Source organism: Takifugu rubripes, chromosome 19 (genome assembly GCF_901000725.2).
Source record: "Takifugu rubripes chromosome 19, fTakRub1.2, whole genome shotgun sequence".
Lineage (NCBI taxonomy): Eukaryota > Metazoa > Chordata > Actinopteri > Tetraodontiformes > Tetraodontidae > Takifugu > Takifugu rubripes.
The window spans coordinates 6982802-6996008 of NC_042303.1; the positions used below are offsets into that span (position 1 = coordinate 6982802).

The 13207-nt window shown below is 45.8% G+C and overlaps 3 protein-coding genes across 4 annotated transcripts; 2 read left to right on the top strand and 1 right to left on the bottom strand.

Annotated features, from left to right (window-relative positions):
- Nucleotides 1-312: 312 nt before the first annotated feature.
- LOC105417810 (uncharacterized) lies at nucleotides 313-4633 on the top strand. Of its 2 annotated transcripts, none has more exons than XM_029826319.1 (6): nucleotides 313-453; nucleotides 684-758; nucleotides 1819-1857; nucleotides 2102-2263; nucleotides 2394-2477; nucleotides 2783-4633. In XM_029826319.1, exons 1-6 carry the CDS (start codon nucleotides 355-357, stop codon nucleotides 3203-3205), a joined length of 882 nt encoding a protein of 293 aa, XP_029682179.1. In that variant the 5' UTR covers nucleotides 313-354; the 3' UTR covers nucleotides 3206-4633. The 2 variants fall into 2 exon arrangements, with proteins under 2 accessions (XP_029682179.1, XP_029682180.1); XM_029826320.1 differs by having other exon boundaries at nucleotides 1822-1857.
- A 439-nt stretch (nucleotides 4634-5072) lies between these two features.
- On the bottom strand, nucleotides 5073-10315 carry avil (advillin). Its single transcript, XM_011613697.2, has 21 exons — nucleotides 10241-10315; nucleotides 9913-10076; nucleotides 9753-9823; nucleotides 9560-9634; nucleotides 9277-9473; nucleotides 9105-9213; nucleotides 8921-9031; nucleotides 8382-8587; nucleotides 8218-8296; nucleotides 8027-8125; nucleotides 7718-7871; nucleotides 7528-7628; nucleotides 7229-7366; nucleotides 6989-7147; nucleotides 6714-6896; nucleotides 6500-6648; nucleotides 6279-6423; nucleotides 5924-6112; nucleotides 5786-5854; nucleotides 5602-5712; nucleotides 5073-5424 (listed from the first exon to the last, which is right to left on the bottom strand). Exons 3-21 carry the CDS (start codon nucleotides 9810-9812, stop codon nucleotides 5311-5313), a joined length of 2448 nt encoding a protein of 815 aa, XP_011611999.2. The 5' UTR covers nucleotides 9813-9823; nucleotides 9913-10076; nucleotides 10241-10315; the 3' UTR covers nucleotides 5073-5310.
- Nucleotides 10316-10395: 80 nt separating this feature from the next.
- LOC101070464 (olfactomedin-like protein 3A) lies at nucleotides 10396-13141 on the top strand. The gene is made up of 3 exons (XM_003973129.3): nucleotides 10396-10591; nucleotides 11242-11527; nucleotides 11614-13141. Exons 1-3 carry the CDS (start codon nucleotides 10493-10495, stop codon nucleotides 12396-12398), a joined length of 1170 nt encoding a protein of 389 aa, XP_003973178.1. The 5' UTR covers nucleotides 10396-10492; the 3' UTR covers nucleotides 12399-13141.
- Nucleotides 13142-13207: the final 66 nt, after the last annotated feature.

Genomic DNA, 13207 nt, shown 5'->3' on the forward strand with positions numbered 1-13207 from the left:
AAGGCTGCGTCATTCCACCTGTTAAGTTGTCGCAATTCGTTATTTATTTCTTATTTCCATCCGCTGCTTAATCGCAACATTCTCCGGGAAACAACATGAGAAGTGTTAAATAGAATAAAAACGCCCGAATGTTAAATTAAACCCTGGTGTGCTTTTCAATTTAGAATCGTCAGAGAACATATTTTATTTTTCTGTGTATGTGGGCGTGTGAGAGCTAATCTGGGCCCTCTGGCTTTCCGTAGATCCGGTCTGGGCGTCGACAGTGCCGCTGCGCTGCGTAGGAAACAAACGCTCCGCTCTGAAGCCTCGGAGGTGGCTCCTACACAAACGAGAAGTAAATAAAAAACATTAATCATGCATTCGATCACTGTGGATAACAGTGGTTCGCCAAGAAAACGGACGTTGTCTCGGGGAATAAGCGAAGACGAATCTCTCCGCAGCATTATAACAGAGGTGAGCCAGTAAGTTCGCTTTATTGGTCCGTGCGTCTCAGAGGCTAAAGCTAACTTTATCTTCTGGATGCGTTCAAAGAATTTTAGTTAAACAATATATGCTTAAAACTGTCGCGTCTGACGTTCAAGCCGAACAGTTATTTTAACGCAGGCAGACAATAGGGCTTTGGATACTTCCCGTTTTTAATGTAGTTAGCTGTGTCCACTGACGCGCGGTTGTTGTGCCATCAGACGGAGAGCTCGTCCAGGCGGCTGACCCGGAGCGAGAGCCGAACAGGTACCCTGAAGAGGATCAGTGACTCTCAGGTATTACCCACATCACGGGAGCAGGACCATCCGAACACAGCGCATCTGGCACATCCATCCAGTTGATTTATCACAGCGATCCAGAAAAACATCACTAGGATTTAATAGTAATCTACCGATTCGGGACGGTTTGTTTGTTGTTTGTACTGTTTACTAGCAACAGTTCGCAGGATTTCACAATAAACCACACCAGTTATTAAGTGCAACTTATTGCTACATCCTAGATGACTAGATCCTAATATCAGGCTTTGGTTATTGTGTGTTTACCAGGTTTCCAGACAGTGTTGGTGCAATGGGAAGTAGACTGATGTGTGCTTTTTAGTAGTATTACCGGTAATGTCTGTTAAAAAGACGTTCCACACCCATAGAAAATTAACATTTTTACATGTTAGATGGCTGCATTTTTGGTGATAAATAGCTTAGATATTTCCTGATTTAAAAACTTAGTTTCATCTCGCATCATCTTTTTTTTTAAGTCATGGGTAAAATAACAAGGAAATCATATTTGATAGACTCCTGTTACATTTCATACAAAGTTATGATGTCCTGGTTATTTAATGACCAGATGTGTTCAAGGACCAATGTGATGTAACTAGTATTTGAATTTTAATCTGATATTTTGTATGTTTAGAAGCGAACATGACGTTCCATTGCGCAGATTGTACAAAAGGTTGAACACTTGGGTCTTTGTGTATCCAAGTGTGTGACTCAGTGCGTTTTGTAAAGATTAACTTGGGGGAAAAAAAGTATGTTGACAGGTTAAATACCATGTCATCTTCAGTTTTACAGAGCCCAACAGTCACTTGGTGAGAGACTAGAATACACCCTGGACAGGTCACCAGTCCATCACACACTATCCACACACACTCACAATAGGGGTAAAGTGGGGTATCAACCTAATATGTCTGTTTGTGGGAGGAAAGTGGAGAAACCACAGACACAGTTAGCTGTAAATTCTACACAGAAATAGGATTAATCAGGAATCTGCCTTCTGTGATGCAACTGTCCTGCTCCTATCTGCTTTTTAAAACACATTAAAAGTTTTTTTTTCTTCTTTTAGCAGTCTGACCAGGAGCTCTTCATGGGACTCCCAGAAATGGTGAGTGTTTCCCATTGTTATTATTATCCCAAATTATTGAAAGCCCCCAAAATCACAGATCATTAAATCATAGAGAGGGTACTTTAGGGACAGATATATTCCCTCACATACGGAGAGCTTGTCATGCTTCAAGATGAAGCCTCCCACTGTTGCCTCTGAGAGCCTGCTAAAGATGGGGCCACCCACTGACGGGCACGCTGCGTTTGGCTGCCCACGTTACATTAAGCTTCTGTTTGTGGTGTAGCTGGAGCTGCAGGCCAGCTATGACGAGGTGGTGCAGGAGCTTCGTGGGCTGGAGGTGGAGCGAGAGACTCTTTTGTTCCAGGTGGACGTCCTTCAGGACACTCTGGAGAGCGTGGAGGAGCTGCTGGCCGAAGCTCAGAGGGACGCAGGACAGGCCAACCTGGTGCGCTTTAAACAAATTTACTTTGGAAAAAAATAATCCATATTATTACTAGTTGGAACAACAGTTCTGAATTTTTTTTGGGCGATGAGTGAGGACACAGTTGAGCGTGACACCGTTTCTGCGTTTGTAGGCGCTGGATCAGGAGAGGGAGGCCAAGAGGAAACTGGAGAGCATGGTCTGCTCTCTGATGCAAGAGGTGGAGAGATTAAAGGAGGTAACTCAAAGGAGAATCGTTACGCAACACCAGAGAGGCACCCAGATTTTGAATTAATATAGAAAGATGGGAAAAAATCTTATGAAACATGTTATGTAACAGAATTGTCCTCAGTTCCTGAGTGTAAAGAACAGAGTTAATGCAGCTGTGCTAATACCAATATGATCATTTTTATATACTGTTGTATTACACTAATTTCTTTAATGCTTTCACGTCAGAAATTCAGTGATGTGCCACTAAATATGCATCAAATTGAGGCCAAACCAGGTTTAGTTCTCAGTTGCATCTTAAACTTTCTCCATCAGGAAAGGAACAATGAGCCTGCAGCTCCGGTGAAGACGGGTGGAGCTGATGAACCCGGCAGCCGTGCAGTGTTGGGATCCAGCCCAGAGGAGGAGGACGAGGGAAACGTCTTTGCCAAGCTGCGGAGGATGGTCAGTAAACCCCTGAACCACGTCCCCTCTCTCGCGCTGGACAACCCGCTTGCCGTGGACGGCATCCTGCGCAGGCCTTACGAGAACGAGGTGGAGGAGCGAGAAGACGATTTGGCGGACCAGAATGACACAGACAGTGCCTACGAAGACGCGTCTGCAGAGACTCCGGAGCAGGACAGACTGTTTCCAGGTACAGCAGACACTCAGGAGCTGCAGCGCGACCCAGAGAGTTCAACCCAGATCAGTGAGGACAAGAACCAGGACCCAAAGGTTGAACAGTGTGTCGTGTCTTAAATATGGTTGCCTGAGTCTGATATTGTGTCTTTTATGAGGGGAAAAATAATAATCTTGGCTTATAGCTCAGTCCATCATTCAAATGACTAAGCAGCTGTAGTTGTTCAACACTGTAGTCATGACTACTCATGTTAAATGCCAACAAATCCTTTTTTTTATACCTCCTCTTTTTTAAATACGTTACTTAAAATAGATTTAAAGAAAACAGTCCACGCCTCTTCGCCATTAATGGCTGCCAGACTGAAGGATTTTAACATTGACAAAACACAGGGAGCTCTCCGTGTTTGGGCTTCTGGCGCCAGTCTTAAGACTTTATCTGTTGATGCTCTGCCCTGCTGTCCTTTCTCCTCCGAGGTTACAGGAAGTTCCAAACCGTCAGGAAGATTACGAGATGCTGGGTTTCTAAATGGTCAAAGCGATTACTTGCCTTGCTGATCTTCACAGCTCTATTTTTAAAATCTTATGTACGACCCTTTATTCCTGTTTCACTCTGAATTTAGAGGCATTTGCACTTTAAAGGTGTAACTCGGATTCACAAGAATTTCTCTTTAGAACCAAAAAAAGAGGTGGAGGCTGAGAAGAAATGGGCTGTTTTCTGCCTGCTAATGTGGCGATGCTGTATGTTTGCACATCTGCACTGAGTCTTACAGATGCTCTTACAGATGTCTCTCGTTGTACAAAGTTCATAGGGAGTCATTTTTTTATCTTCTTTTTTAATGTTATTTGGGGGAAAAGTTGGCCCTCTCACCTCTTTTGCATGAGCAGCTGAGAATGTTTATTATTATTACCCAAGGTTGTCTGAAATTTACATATATTTGCACGCAATATTTTCGAGCTCATATGAAATACAACGTTGAACTATTTTCTGCAGCATATTAATAGTTTAGAAGGGATATTCAAATCTAGGCTTATCTGGAATGATTTGCACTGTCCTGCTGTGGTTGTTCTTGAGCATAATCACATTCTTTTTAAGGGAACATAAAGGCATTGTTACATGCTGCTGGGTGACCCACGCTGCGTTGCCTGGCCACACCGCACAAGCAGCTAAGAAGACGTGTGTGGGGGGTGTTTTTCCTCTTAAATGATTCGTTACTGCTACTGTATTGATGGGTTTTTTTAGTCATTCGCTGCAGAGCTGTGAGTCTTTTCTACCTGGTACGTTTTTTTAAAGGTTCATTTTAGGTTTCTGTCAGGTCAAAATGTTGATATTAGTTCTCTTTTGTCAAATATCTGTAAAGTTATTTTACTGTTTGCACATTGCGATGCTCCAGCAGCTTAGCAAAGCCTACAAAATGTTGATCAGACTGTTTTCTTGGTGAGTCTTAATGTGTCTCAATGTCATTGGCTTGTTCTGATAGAAAGGAAATTAAACCACTTTACACTTATAAAAACATTCCAAGCATATCAGAATAAAAGAAAAGAATACTACCTGATGTTTCTTTTCATTCATTTTTTTAAATTTGTAAAAATAATCAAGTTAAATCTAGATACATTTTGTTGAGATAATTAAATGTAAATCATGACCATTAATATAATTTTTTGCTCAGAAAATGGGGGGAAACAATTTGTTGCACTTTTGCATGTTGCTTTGTTTCTCCAGGAGATGACAGCAAACTCTGGAACTGACCACTGTTATATAACGCAAATTCCCTATTATCTCTAATTTGTTTGATTTAAACAATATATCATATGATTTTAAAAGAACAGTTGTTCTACTGTCTCAGATTATGTAGTGGAACTGTGGAAATACTGAAATCATGCGGTTAAATAATTTGTTTTATCGTATTTCATAACAAATATTCTAGTAATGGGAACGAGTTCCAAGGAGGGAATAGCAATACTCTGTATGAAAATATAGGTGCCTGAACTTCATTCCATCTATAATTTTTACAAAGTGTGCCGCTATTCCCTCTTTGTCACTCTTTACTTTTCATTTGTTATTTTATTAGTTTCATTTGTAGCTGAGCACTTCTAAAGGCCGGAGGACACGCAGCTGCTCCACATCTTGATATCTGCACCCAATATTTGTACCAAAGTGGTTTCAAACAGGAAAGTCAATCAAAATGATAAAACAAGCACTACTGACAGAGGTACAGTGGTAAATATTAAAACATGCCCTTCTCTTTCTTCATGTTCAGCTGTTTCCACCTCGGCAGGCCCGCAAACTCTTCATTGGTGATCCCAAAAATGCTGCTGAAGTCCGAGTCGGAGAGATGTTTCTGAAAATAAACTTGAATATTTTGGTTTTGGTCCATTGTTTCAAAAATAGAAAAACTTTTCTCAAAAATGCGATTTAGAGAATTTTATGGGGTTTAACCAGTGCAGTGTTGTATTACAATTTTTTTAACACGCACCACTTTTATTTCTATGTTTATTAATAAAGTTGAAAAACGAACCTCTTTTTGGGTCGGGTCAACACCTTCGGGCAGCTCACTGGCCAGTTTGTGGACCAGCTCATCGGGTCGGAAGAGCTGGTGCGTTTTCTCGCCGTTGCCGCATTCCTGCTGCTGTGGCGTCACAATGGCGTTAGTGGACGCAGCTCATGGTCTCTGAAATGTTTGAAACACCTCACATACGTACAGGTGTGACACGGACTGGGCAGGCTACGTCTCCCAGCTCTTGCTTCAGCTCCTCGTAGCTCTTCCCATCCTTAAAGAAAGACACATTTGCTCTTTGGTGTTTCCGGACATTCTTTAACCTGAACATTTTATCGCTCACGCTCCACTTGGTGGCGTCCCAGGCTGTGAACCACCCAGTAAAGGTGGGGGGCTCGAACCCCTGCTTGATCAGGACGATGGGGGTGTCCGGGTCTCTGGCCCCTGGGTGAGTGCGCAGATACTCTTGGCAAGTACTCAGGGATTCCTTGCGTTCTACCTCACTGGCTTCTTTACCGATCCAGATAAAGACCTGGAAGCAACAAGAAGAAGTAGGATCCCAAAAGAGAGGTGGGTTTTTTGTGTTTTGTACGACACATTCTGACTCTCCCCTCTAACCCAGTAGGATATTATGGACTGTAAGTGTAATTTCTGTTACCAGGCTGGTGTATATTGTAAGCGTCCAGTTAGTTTCCTACCTGATCCCACGTGTCGAGCAACATGACGTCGTCCTCGCTGAGGTCATCCTGCGTGAACCGAGTCACCTCCGTGACAATGAAGCGGCCCGTCTGATTGGAGCATTCAAACAGGCGAGGCTGGTGGTCTAAAACACTCTGCTGCAATCTGGGATTTGACAAGCCCATCAAAATTGATGTACCACCATTTTAAAATGTCACCAGGCTATTTGTGTCGCCGTCACCTCCTAGAAGTGGCGTAGGCGGCTTTCCCTCCGAGCAGCTCCCAGAATTCAAAAGGTTCCTGCCCCTCCGCGACAATCTCCTCGGAGCCTTTCCGGCCAATCACGGAGCTGACCTCCTTCGCCATGGCCCTCTCGTCTCCACTGGAGCCCTGCAAACGACAACAGTCGCACTTGAATTCTGACACCTTTTGATCATCCATGTCTGTTTTCTTACCTTGCCACACCACAGGTAAACTCCACTTTGGCTCTTTAGCAAAAACACGTCACTGGAGTTTAGAGAGGTGGCCAGGGCCGGAACCTCAATGGTTTTTGTGTTAAATGGGTCAGAACCATGGATCTGAAACAACCGGATTGGCGGTTCCGGATCAGTTGCTGACTCCTTTCTAGAGGTGCCCCCCTAACAGAACAAACCAGGAAGAAAGGAATTCAATTTTCTGAAATGAGGTTTATTGATGAGTCCGTAAAACTATTTAGTAATAAATGTCTTACCTCAAAGATGACCATTTTACCCTTAAAGATTGCCATGAAGTGCCGCGGTTCTTTCCCCATTGTAACTCTGACTTGGACTGGCTTGCCGTCATGTTTCTGATCCAAGGTCACCGCCTGGAACGCGGAAGCTGCCACTTCATCTTGCGTCGCATGTCGCCCCTGAAAAAAAGAGTTAATTTCTCCCAGAGCTAATTTCTTTGAAAAAAGAAACCAAAAAAATCTGCCACCTTTTTAGCTCACCTGCCAAATGTAGAGCAGGTAAGACTTTTTATTGTTAGCCAGGTAAGTGTAGAGAACGAGGTAGCAGTCTCCTCCGTAGAAGTAGCCATACCATTCAGGATCCACCGGGACCAGCTCCAGATTCTCAATCCTCCACATCTGAAATGTTCACAGTGGTCAAACATGCATGTCTGAAGCTCAGAGGTGTATAATGTGAGTTTTAGGGCTTCCAGCTCTGAATATGAAGCTTTTTGATACGATCAAATGTAAAACCAATGGATACATCGCCCCCTGTCGGTAGGTCTGGTTATGACAGATACCTCCACTTGGCCTGTGCCATCGTCCACCATTCGCTCCTGGGCAGCGACCTCGGGCATCACGTGCATCAGAGAGGCATCAAACTTCTCCTGCGTGACGTGAGCTAAATTTGTCAAACAAATGATAGAAATCTTTTTTTAGTTCATGACTCTCTGTCAATTTATTTCTTTGTAACGGTCCAAGCCCACGTACCCACTTTCCCTCTCGTGTGCACCTTGCCCAGCCCCTGCGACTGGTCCTTTACAGACCAGGTCTGGAACAGCTGTTTGAAGAGAGCCGACTCGGCCCCGTCGTTCACCGTCTCCACGTTTGTCGTAACCGGGTAGCGTTTCACGTTGATGTACTCCTGCATTGGCCAGGCGGAAGACTTCAGTTACAATGCCTAAATTGTCATTTAGTTAAACAACTTTGGGATGGCTCTGACTTGTGGCGTGATGCTGTGTAAATACAGCACACAAGAGCAGGTTCATTCATGCAAATGTGTGTGAAGGAAACACTCACCAACGCTCTGGCCATAGCAGCCTGCCTTTCCACTTTGCTCGCCTTCTTCCCTTTCCATACAAAGATCTTTGTCCCTCCCTGATCCAAGAGGTAGCACTCCTACATAGAACATTAGATTTAATCAACATCCCAAAAGAAAAGCTTAATTAGCACCAATTGAATGAAGCCTCCTTCCTTTTAATATTTGTTACATTGTGATCAAGGAGATCCTGCGTCAGAGGTCTGGCGGCCACTTCGGCCACTTTAATCTGTCCGTCAGCATCTGACACGCTGTTAAAAGAAGGTACAAGTGAGACAAAATGCCCGCCCGCCATGTAAATGTGAGTGAATCCTGAGGACAGACGTGGAGGCTCACTGGTAGAGCGTCAGGTTTGATTTCTGCTCCTGGTCAAAGGCTTCATCTGGAGGACCGTCCATAAGCTCAAAGTTTCTCTGTCCAAGAACACCGCTCAGCATCTCCATGCTCTCGGGGGAGCCGCTCTCGGCTTCACCCTCGATCACTCTGACCTGTGCCCGCCCTCCCCTCTCTCTGTCTCGGATGTCTTTGGCCAAGAGCATGCCCTGCGAATCAGGCAATGAAGAATACAAATGCAACAAATCGGATTCTAAGCTTTGCTCAGCATTTTCTAAAACAGATAAAAGAGATCTGATGGTCAGAGAACAAAATGCTTCCATAAACAGGTTTACATTGAAGCGCCACAGAAAAAATGAAGCATCTTATGATTCCTTTTCATTCCAATGATATTTGTAGCAGGGATTTATTTGTGTGCCTCGTGTGTGTTTGTGTGTGTGTGTGTGTGTGTGCGTGCGTGCGTGCCTGCGTGCGTGCGTGTGTGTGTGTGAGAGAGAGAGAGAGAGAGTTCTTTGGCCAATGCTGGTTCGGGACAGTCTTACTTTGAGCCTTTCCTGTCTGTTACTCTTTGGTCCGTTCCACTGGAAGATGGTTTTGCCGATATCCAGCAAGAAGACGTCGCCCAGGTTGAAGCTCATCCAGCTCATCTCCACCTGAAGCACAACAGAAGGTGACACCCTTCCTCTGCCCACCGACACCCCATGACCTTCGAGCCACGCGTCCAACCTCTGCTGCGATCACTCGTTTCTTCCCTTTGACATGGAGCAGCCTCCTGACGTCGTAGGTGTTGGTCTCGGTGTGCCTCATGCCCGAAGCCACTCCGCCCTGCTTGTAGCTGAAAACAACAGGCGGGTGAGCTTTAGGGTGGCCTTAATGGAGGGAGGGTCTCCGCACTCACATGATGCCTTGTTTAAAATAGCCTCTGAAGGTATCAGACTCATGGTTCTGGACCTCACGGTGCTGCACCGGAGCACATCCTAAGAACTCGTCCAGCTGGATGGCGTAAACGGCCGCGGCGCCCTGTTCGTCCTGAGTGGACCTGGAGCCGATCCAGTAGTGGATGTCGTAGCTCTGGGAGCTGCTCACCTTCTGCGTCTGGGAAAATAAAACACACACACAAGAGTGGAAAAACATGGCCGGCCAGAACCACAACGATCCAGTGTTCATCTTCTCAGACGTACAGACAGAAGTATGTAGCAGTCACCCTCGTAAAAGTTTCCGTACCACTTCTCGGGCACTTGCACCAGATCCATTTTCTGTTGCACAGCAGAGGGTGTTTATTACATTTCCACCAAAAACCACAGGTTTTACCATTTATGGAGCCGACTTTTCATCTTAGCATTAAAGCAAATACAGTGTTTGTAATCAGATTACCTCAATTCTCCAGATTAGAATCCCAGGGCTGTGAGTTATGGCTCTGAACGTGTACTCCATCGCCCCTTTTTCTTTAACAACAAGGGATGAGAACATCAACACACAGCTTTAGCCTTTGATCTTTTGCTTCTGGAGTAGTCCATCATCAGAGACGTCGTACCTGTCTTCCTTCGTTTCGTGATTTGTCCAATTTTCCGTCTGGCAGCAGGAAATCTTCAATCCCCGTCCCCCGCGGGTTGGACGGATTTGCCTCCGTTTTGCATGTTTCAGGGGTATTCATGCTCTTCTGCCCAATGACGGAGGAAGACACATTGCTGTCCTGTCCTGCAGGCAAATGTGTTTTTTAAAAAAAGAAAAGAATTGATTCCTATTCAAATGTACTCATACACAAATATCCTCACCACCGCAGTGTGTGTTAATTTTCAAAAATAGATTAAAATATGTGGGAAATTAACTTTAGAATTTTCTAGCTTTTTTCTGCACTCCACCTCTTTAAAATGTGCTCACGTGCTCTCGGACAACAGACTTTATGTGATTTTACACGTTTTGGAGGCATCAGGTGAAAGGTTAGGTGGAAATTTCAAACCCCGTTCGCCTCCATGTGCAGCAGTTGTGTTTGGCCCCTCCCAGACCGCTTAGTAAAACATTCCAGCCCACCTCTGGGGATCCGCTGGCTGCACCACACACTCCCTCGCCCGAACTCCAGTCCAACATTTCTGCAGGAGCCGAAAAGGCTGAAAATGAGGCGACTCGTCATCTTGGCTGCGTTGGCCTGCTTCGCCGCTGCGCAGCACCAGGCGCTCATCGACTACCTGGAGCAGCGGCTGCTCGCCATTGAGGTAAGACTGGCTTTCTGCTTCCTGCCGGGCCCACAAGTTCTAGAATCCAAGAGAGAGAAAAGGGGAAAACTTCTCAGGGAGTCGGCATGGGCCCTGGAATGTAGATGTGGAGAAATGCTGGAAAAATTCAACTGAGATCTAAAAATAAACTTCTTGTCTCTGTTAAAACAGCAGATCTGCAATTAGTGGATTTAATTTAAGTCGTAAATTTGCTGGTTTGCTCTGAGGAGGCCTACAAAGTGCCGATGATCTGCTGGATCCAGTATGCTTTAAAACGTATTAGGTAGTTCTGAGTCTGGACCTCAGGGTCGTTACCTGGACAGAAAATGTCTTTTCCTGTTGCTCCTCTGCCTGGGGGGGAGCAGGGGTCGCGGTCTGGGACGGACTGAGCCGGCAGGACTCAGTGTTTGGCTTCAGGACATTTGGGAATGCTTGCCATGTGTGGGCTGAACACGGTCATTTGTCACAGATGTTTCCCAGTGATTATACTGTCCCGTCCCAGCCCGTATTTACACAGAGGACGTAGAATTAAATCCTTTTCTGGCCCTTTTTTATGACTACAGTTTGAGCAAAATAACTGGTGGCATCACTGAAGCTAAAACAGGTGAACAGACGAGTGCAAACCTGGGTTTGACTGGGCTTTTTCCCAGGGACGCATCACCCAGTGGCACGAACAGACGGCCCGCTACGCGTCGGAGCTGCGGGAACTGAAGCAACAGATGCTTTCCCAGCTGGAGAACCTGGACAAGGAGAAGGAGGTGCTGAGGACGAGTCTGGACAGCGTGGGGACCAGGGTGGACCGGGTGGAGCGCGAGCTGGACTACCTGGAGACTCAGAATGGCGTTCAGCCCTGTGTGGACGTGGACGACAAGCTGATCGAGCAGCAGGTGACGCTGGTGCAGGAGAAGCAGAAGGCCAAGTATCTCCGACTGTCAGGTGAGACACGACCAGGCCTGGCGGTCGAAAGGTTTCTTCCCAAAGCAAGTTGGTGTTTGTCATTCCCGAACTTTTCCGGTCTGCAGACTGCAGCGACATGATCTCCAGCATCAAAGCCATGAAGATCCTGAAGCGGGTCGGCGGGCCGAAGGGCATGTGGACCAAAGACACGGGCCGGGGCTCCGGGAAGGTCTACGTCTTTAACGGGACGGACGAAGACACCGTCTATGAGTTCTCCTCTGCGCAGGACTTCACCCGTTCGGCGGGGACATCTCTGTCCACGAGCGTGAAGCTGCCATCGGCCTGGAGGGGGGCAGGCCACGTCGTCTACAACAACCACCTCTATTACATCGATCAACAGGAGGAGATTCGGGTGCTCAAATATGACGTGAAGAACAGCTCTGTGACCGACAGCGCGGTCTTCCCGGCGCAGGACCACGTCCCGGTGTACAGCCTGAACCCCGAGACCATGATGGACCTGGCTGTGGATGAGGAAGGCCTGTGGGTCATTTACGCCACACGGCAGAACGAGAGGCACATCTCTTTGGCTAAATTGGACGCCAGGTCGCTGGACATGGAGCAGATGTGGGACACAAACTGCCCGAGGGAGAACGCAGAGGCGGCGTTTGTCATCTGCGGCACGCTGTATGTGGCTTACAACACCCCGCAGCCAGGCCGCTCCCGCGTCCAGTGTGTGTTTGACGTCAACGGCATGGTGAGCAACGAGGAGGCGCCGCTGATTTACTTCCCGAAGCGCTACGGAGCCCATTCCAGCCTGAAGTACAACCCCCAGGAGAAGCTTCTCTACGCCTGGGACGATGGCTACCAGATCCTATACAAGCTTGTCCTGAAGAAGAAACTAGAGATCTGAGGCAAACATGTTTGCTGAAGAAGTTTCATTTTATATCTCTAGCCACCAGTTTCCCTGCATAAGTTAGTGTCCTGTATCTTTGGAGTTCTTTTCTGAACGTGCACATGTCCAATGTGGTACAAATCCATTTAGCAAAGTCCCGAAAACTGGAGCAACATTGATTCAACCGGCTATGTAATCGAAAGAGGAACGGGATTTTAAGAGGCTGGCCAGCTATTTAGATATTCAATTACAGTAAAAGCATTTGAGTGCTTCAGCCACAGATGGACTGGAGTCGTGGACACAGACCAGACTAAAACCTCCGCTCGTCCTCTGCACTACAAATCAGATTTGGTGACTTGAACTTGGACTCAGCGTGGGCGGCTGCAGCCGCAGCTGGTTTCAGCATTTGTATAGTTTGACTTTCCCAAGATTTCATCTCCAACCGGAACAAAAGTCTTATTTGAATGTATCAGGATGTAGCAATGTGTCATTTGATTTAGATGTAATCTTATGGACACAATCTTTAATGGATTTAACATTTAGAAGTTGTGCTGACAATCCTTAAAAATAAATGTGTTGCTTTTGTGATCTTGGCATCACATATTAAAAGAACTTGCCATATTAAAAGAAATAACAGTAAATTTGACAAGAAAAAGTACGTTCCTTTATTTTTTAATAAATACTTGCATGTTTTTTGTCCACCGCCATCAAAATCTGTATTTCTAAGCTTATTACAGTGTAATAAATCACAGGTATGAATGTTTGTCACCTTTTAATTTTATTTTAACCCTCCTGGTTATGTTGAAGTCGACACAGATTTCCTCTAG

Excerpts from the sequence above, each read along its gene's own strand:
- LOC105417810 (XM_029826319.1), top strand. The coding sequence starts at position 355 with ATGCATTCGATCACTGTGGATAACAGTGGTTCGCCAAGAAAACGGACG. Across the intron at positions 454-683 it reads TCCGCAGCATTATAACAGAG|ACGGAGAGCTCGTCCAGGCG; the intron begins GTGAGCCAGTAA and ends TTGTGCCATCAG. Across the intron at positions 1,858-2,101 it reads TCATGGGACTCCCAGAAATG|CTGGAGCTGCAGGCCAGCTA; the intron begins GTGAGTGTTTCC and ends TTTGTGGTGTAG.
- LOC101070464 (XM_003973129.3), top strand. The coding sequence starts at position 10,493 with ATGAGGCGACTCGTCATCTTGGCTGCGTTGGCCTGCTTCGCCGCTGCG. Across the intron at positions 10,592-11,241 it reads AGCGGCTGCTCGCCATTGAG|GGACGCATCACCCAGTGGCA; the intron begins GTAAGACTGGCT and ends GCTTTTTCCCAG. Across the intron at positions 11,528-11,613 it reads CAAGTATCTCCGACTGTCAG|ACTGCAGCGACATGATCTCC; the intron begins GTGAGACACGAC and ends TCCGGTCTGCAG.
- avil (XM_011613697.2), bottom strand. The coding sequence starts at position 9,812 with ATGGAGTACACGTTCAGAGCCATAACTCACAGCCCTGGGATTCTAATC. Across the intron at positions 8,297-8,381 it reads TCAAACCTGACGCTCTACCA|CGTGTCAGATGCTGACGGAC; the intron begins GTGAGCCTCCAC and ends TTCTTTTAACAG. Across the intron at positions 8,126-8,217 it reads AGGATCTCCTTGATCACAAT|GAGTGCTACCTCTTGGATCA; the intron begins GTAACAAATATT and ends TGTTCTATGTAG.